At 50.4% G+C, this 6,481-nt stretch overlaps 1 protein-coding gene across 2 annotated transcripts in view; it reads right to left on the reverse strand.

The window, feature by feature from the left end:
- DAP (death associated protein) overlaps positions 1-6,107 on the reverse strand; it is a 76,548-nt gene extending 70,441 nt beyond the window's left edge. The window contains exon 1 of one of the 2 annotated variants that reach the window (XM_033178802.1): positions 5,807-6,092. In XM_033178802.1, coding sequence (XP_033034693.1) covers positions 5,807-5,861 — 55 coding nt within the window. In that variant the 5' untranslated portion in view covers positions 5,862-6,092. Of the gene's footprint in view, positions 1-5,806 lie in introns of both variants that reach the window. The other variant, XM_033178801.1, reaches the window with a different exon arrangement.
- Between the last annotated feature and the right edge of the window lie 374 nt (positions 6,108-6,481).

Consider the following 6,481-nt stretch of genomic DNA (forward strand, 5'->3'; position numbering starts at 1 on the left):
GCACGGTGACCTACACTCGTCTCCTCTGCAGCAGCCACACATTGAAAAGCTGGTGTTATGCAGCAGGGAGTGTCTGGGCCTCTGAATTGTTCTTTGTTAAGAAGACCACCCCCCAAGACAGAAAATAAACTTGGATTAGTTTGGCCACTGAGAATTTAGGTTGTTTGTTACAAGACGAAGTATCATTTTCTATACCTAATCTAGTACTTTATACAAAAGTGAATATTCTCTATAGAAACAAAAAAGATTTCTGAAGCTGGGAAGGGGAAAGCAGTCACAAAACCAAGTAAGAATGCACAGGGCACTGGCCGAAATGAAAGGGACACTCACCAAAGACGTGAGAAGGCACAGATAACCAAAAATGGCTAGAGAAGGCTGGGCGTGGTGGCTCATACCTGAAGTCCCAACACTTTGGGAGGCCAAGGTGGGCAATCGCTTGAGCCCAGGAGTTTGAGACCTGACTGGGCAACATAGTAAAACCTTGTATCTACATAAAATACACAAATTAGCTGGGTATGATGGTGCACACTTGTAGTCCCAGCTACTCAGCACACTGAGGCGAGAAGATCTCTCGAGCCCAGGAGGCCAAGGTTACAGTGAGCCAAGGTCATGCCACTGCACTCAAGACTGAGTGAGACCTGGCCGGGCGCGGTGGCTCAAGCCTGTAATCCCAGCACTTTGGGAGGCCGAGACGGGTGGATCACGAGGTCAGGAGATCGAGACCATCCTGGCTAACACGGTGAAACCCCGTCTCTACTAAAAAATACAAAAAAAAAAAAAAAAAACTAGCCGGGCGAGGTGGCGGGCGCCTGTAGTCCCAGCTACTCGGGAGGCTGAGGCAGGAGAATGGCGGGAACCCGGGAGGCGGAGCTTGCAGTGAGCTGAGATCCGGCCACTGCACTCCAGCCTGGGCGACAGAGTGAGACTCCGTCTCAAAAAAAAAAAAAAAAAAAAAAAAAAAAGACTGAGTGAGACCCTGTCTGGAGAAAAAAAAAAAAGGCTAGGGAAGAGGTGAAATGTCAGGGGCCGCCTTGACAGAAAGCTTCTAAAAAAAAACCGTGGTAACTAAAGGGTCTTGTTTTCCTTGGCATGTTGGGAACAAGAGCAGACCTCTTATCTGGACCCCTCAATCTATGGTCCTGACTGGTTGACATTGGGACTATGCTTAGCAAATCTGTGACCGCAGGGTTAATAGAAGACAAATTAGTCTTCCGTTTCTAGCAATCGATAATCTGAAAGTCTTTCTGGAGGGAGATAATTCAGGGAGAAAATTCAGGGGGAATTACACTCGAGTTTTGAAAGGCATCCTTAACTCATGTCTGAAGGATCAATTAGTGTAAGAACTAAGTTACTTTGAAGTTACTAAAAAAAGTAACATGGTCTATTTTCCACTTTACTTGAAACAAATACAATTGTGCTTATATTTCCATTTAATTCACTTTGAGAGGGGATGTAGAGTCTGCTTTTCAAAGAAAACCATATGTAAGATTAGTAACATTCAAAGCTATCATGTAGCAGATTTATGAGAACTCTACTGACACATGGTTTTGGCTCCACTGGGAAATGGAGGGGAACTGGGCCAGCAAAATGTATTTAACAAAGAAATTTTACCCATCTCACTGCCACAGACTCACAAAGACTGGCAGAAATGAGCAATAGCAAGGCTTATAATTAGGTCCCCCTTTCTGCTATGGAATGCTATGACTGCTGTTAGATGAAACAGAAAGAATCTTGCTAATTCTAACTTTGCTAATCTGCATTTGCAATAACTCATCAAACAAGCAGCCTCACCCCATTTCTCTGCAAAGATTTTGTAGTCAAGAGCAGTGGTGAGGTCTCAAATCATTAAGGCTGGATTACTTTTACAGAGGACTGCAGACGACAGCACATTTGCCAGGATGTGATGCAGTGCCATCATCACTTGTAAATAACAATACCTGTATTTGCACGGCACCTTTCTCTAACACTCTTCAGAAGCCTTTACAAACTGCCTCATTCGTCTCCCACCTTGGGAGGAGGCACCTGGCCAGTGACGGAGTCGTCCCACAGGCTGCTGAAGTTGCTCCCAGTAGGTCACTAGCTCAGGCGAGTTGGTAACAGATACTCCAAACAGTTGGGTAAGGTTTTTTTTTTTTTTTTCAGACTAAGTTTTCGCTCTTCTCGCCCAGGCTGGAGGCCAGTGGCATGATCCTGGCTCACCGCAACCTCTGTCTCCCAGGTTCAAGAGATTCTCCTGCCTCAGTCTCCGGAGTAGCTGAGATTACAGGCACCCATCACCACACTTAATTTTGTATTTTTGGTAGGGACGGGGTTTCACCATGTTGGCCAGGCTAGTCTTGAACTGCTGACCTCAGGTGCTCTCCCCACCGGGGTCTCCCACAGTGCTGGGATGACAGGCGTGAGTCACCACACTCGGCTCTGGGTCAGGTTTTTAAATGGCACTGTGCTCGGTATCTCAACAGTAAGATGACTGCTGATTTCATGAGTTAAACGTGCCAAGTGCTTAGAAGTGTGTCAGTACATTGTGACACTCAACATACTTCATTAGTGTTTCCACTAGTCTGCTGCCTGAACCGGCCGAGAGGGCCACCTGCATCCCTGTGCACAGTAGAGAGCGCTCAGAGCCGAGGAACGTGTGGGCCCGGTATGCTATGGGGGCAGTGAGGGGTGAGAAGAGGCCCTGGAGAAACTCAGGAGCGCTTATTAAGTATTTTGTGCCGCCCCAGGGAATAAAGAGATGGAGAAGACCCAACCCTGGAAGCAAGAAGACAGGCAGACAGGCAAAGGTTAGTGCACGAAGGAAAACAAGGGGATTGCAGGAATGTACAGGAGGAGATATGGGCCAGACAGCAATAAAGAGAAGACACAAAAGAACATTAAGATAGTCACCGTAAGAGAATTTTATTGTTTCTGATTGAGCATTGAGGCACAAGTCTGTTATCCAATTTAAGCACTTAATGAAAGCATTCTCAATGTGTTTAAGGCAGTGATTTTGGTTTATGAACTGTGCTCTTGGCAATCCTTGATGATTATCCTTTATTGCAGTGGACTGCCTTTTTTTTTTTTTTTTTTTTAACTATCTACCCTTCAGAGCTGCCTACTCTCTGGCAATGCCAGACTAAACAAGAACACCAGAGCTTCCTGCCAAAAAAGGTTCACACAGTCCTCTGTAACACCTGGGAAAGTGCATTTGAGGGGTGCTGCTGGCATTTGAGGAGTGCTGCTGTCAGGCCCCTCCTCTTAACTATCGTCTTGGAGACAGATGACAGACGGTGACTGCCACAAGTCAAGAGCTCATCCCGTAAGTCTAAAGGAGCTGCCCTGAAGTCACTAGAGGAGTTTACCTGTGGGATGAACAGTGCTGGTACCCTGACGCTGAAGAGGGCCAGAAGAGTCACTGCAGCAAACACAGCCCCTCCCTGCGACTTGCCCTGAGGCCCAAACCTCACATTTCATAAAGGAGAAAAACTGAGTCCCAGTGAAGCGTGAAGTGATGTCCTCAAACTTAGAACCCAAGCTCACTGCTACACTAGCACAAATAAGCTGCCTCTTCCCTCCTGAGGGGTAAATAAGCTACTTACTCTGTAATTCACAAAGCCTAGCTGTTTACTCTGCAATCCAAAGAAAACCAGAGTCCAGCAAGAAATTTTTCCCAGGGAGTGAGTATGTACAGTTCATACCTCTGACCTTAAAAATCTCCATATGGGCACTTTGGAAGGCTGAGGCGGGTGGCTCACCTGAGGTCAGGAGTTCGAGACCAGCCTGGCCAACATGGCAAAACCCGGTCTCTACTAAAAATACAAAAATTAGCCGGGCATGGTGGCAGGTGCCTGTAATCCCAGCTACTCGGGAGGCTGACACAGGAGAATCTCTTGAACCCAGGAGGCGGAGGTAGAAGTGAGCCAAGATCGTGCCACTACTCTCCAGCCTAGGTGACAGAGTGAGACTCTGTTTCAAAATAAATAAATAAATAAATAAATAAAACAAAACAAAAAAATCCTCCATATGGGTATATCTCTGTATGCAATTTAATTACTGTACTTTGGTTCTGTATCATTCCAACAGATATGCTTTAATGTAACCCAGGTCCTGGAGAGCGGAGGGCCAGGGCAGTTCCTGGAGGCAGCTCTGCCCCAGGTGGAAATCAAGGCGCTCTCCCCACGGTGGACAGGGACCTGCTGTGGTAGAATGGAAGTCACTTATCCTTAAAGGAAATCCCATTAAAAAAAAAAAGTACCTCCCTTTGAGGTACTTTTTTTTCTTTTGTCCTTAAAACCAATGCAACACAAATTCTCCCAAAGCCCATTTTCCAACCAGTGGATGATTTTCTAAAACCCCATGCCTCTTAAGTTCTCTGGCATCAGTTAGACATTTTTCTTTTCTAGTGCCAGTTAGTTTTGTCGTAGAGAGCTTCCATCACCACCGAAAAATATTGCCTACTCTGGACTGCAACATATTTAAAGAACAGCTCCTATTCGTTGTGCTGGGGCAAGGAATTCCCGCCCTACAGTAGAGGACAGCAGAGAAGGATAATGGTAATTTTCTTTTTCTTTTTTTGAGATGGAGTCTCGCTCGCGTTGTCGCCAAGGCTGGAGTGCTTTGGCTCAATCTTGGCTCACTACAACCTCTGCCTCCCTGGTTCAAGTCATTCTTCTGCCTCGGCCTCCTGAATAGCTGGGATTACAGGCGCCCACCACCACGCCCAGCTAATTTTTGTACTTTTAGTAGAGACGGGCTTTCACTATGTTAGCCAGGCTAGTCTTGAACTCCTGACCTCAAGTGATCCACCCTCCTTGGCCTCCCAAAGTGCTGGGATTACAGGCGTGAGCCACCGCGCCCGGCCAGGAATCTTTATTGTAACAAGAAAATGGCACAAATGTGCCACCAAAAGAAGCCATGTTTCTCAAAGACTTCTGTTCCTAGAAGACTGAGTTTATGACACTAAGGTGTGCTATTAAGACCCTAGAAGAACCCCACGCATCCACACATTGAGGTGACTTGGCTTCTGAGACCCAAGGCCTTTGATCTTCTCACCAGTGTCCCTCCATATGGGCCGAATGCCACTGGAGAGTAGAAACGGAAACAGACCCTTCTGGACAGAGTCCAAAGTGCAAACAGAAACTGTGCCCAGAGAGAGGAGGTGGTCGCAGAAGCATGAAGGCTGCTTAGATCCCTAGGTTCTAAGAAAGACCGCTCTTTCCTGGCGTTAACTTCCTTGGCTCAGAAGTTTAGAATTTGCTCAAAAAGAGAAAAAGCACCTTTGGAAAAAAAAAATCTGGATGTGGAAGAAACTGGCGGTGAAAGTCATATTGAGTGATTAATGATAAAAATTATTTCCGGTCCTTGGTTCTTGAATCGGTATGAAACGCTGGCAGCCTCTAATTAATCATTACCATGATATTAACACCACTGACTTTTCATTGTTTCTGTTACTTTCTTTCTAGACATCTGTACTTGTACCTTCTAAGTAAATATTATCCGCCAAAACTTTGTTATAAGTTGTGCAACTGGGTTCGCCCAAGGCACCGGAGCCTGCGCGCAATCGCACAGGTACACGGTGGCCCGCGAGCCTTAGGAAGAAACGCGTCTCCGCCGCCTGCAAGCCGGGCCGAAGCTCAGGCGGGCTCGTCCCGGGCCTGGGCGCCCGAGCTCTCCGCGGCCCGCGCCCCTCGGGCGGACATCAGGGCCCGGACCAAGTCTCAGCGCCCGCCGGGGCCCCCCCCCGCGGAGCCCCCGCCCGGCGCCCCCGGGTTCGAGCCCGCCCCCGGCACCCGCGCGTGGAGAGAAAGGGGAAACGAGTCAATACCGGCGGGCGGGTGTCCAGCTTTAGTCTCTAGTTTCCCTTCGGGAGGCGAAGACATGGCGCGGCGGGGCTTCCGCGGGGCCGAGGCGGCGGCGCGGTTCTCGGGCCAGGCGGGAGGGCGTGAGTGAGCGCGGGTGTGAGCTCCGGGAAGCGAGCGGGCGGGAGAGCGACGCGCGCGCGCGCGCGTGGGGCGCCGAGGCCGCGTGAACCGAGCGAGTGCAACTGCCGTTAAGGGGGCGCGGCCGCCGCGAGCCGACGTGGCGCGGCCAAGCCCACCCACGACGTGCGCACTGACGTCACCGCAGCCCGCCCGCCCCGCCGGGCCGCGAGTCACGTATACGGAGCTTGCGCTGCCGGCCGCGCCACGTCGGACGCTGTGGCCGAGGGCGGGGGAGGCGGGGGAGGCGGGGGGAAGGGAGACAGGGGTGGAGGAGTGAGAGGGAGAAGGAAGCAGAGGGAGGCGGGGTCCCCGGCTGGCTGCGGGAAGTTAAGCAGGATCTAGCTGAGGATGCCTCCTGCAGCGAACGCGCTCAGCCAGGCTCCCGGCTATGCGGCGACGGCGGGGTGACGGCGCCCCACATGCGGGCCAGGGCCGGGGCGTCCCGGCGGGGAGGCAACCGTCCCCTGAGGCCCTCAGCCCCCGCCGCGGCAGGGCCTAATGAAGCGCGGAAAGGCGAG

The sequence above is a fragment of the Trachypithecus francoisi genome, unplaced genomic scaffold (assembly GCF_009764315.1).
Source record: "Trachypithecus francoisi isolate TF-2019V2 unplaced genomic scaffold, Tfra_2.0 Lachesis_group2, whole genome shotgun sequence".
Taxonomy (NCBI): domain Eukaryota; kingdom Metazoa; phylum Chordata; class Mammalia; order Primates; family Cercopithecidae; genus Trachypithecus; species Trachypithecus francoisi.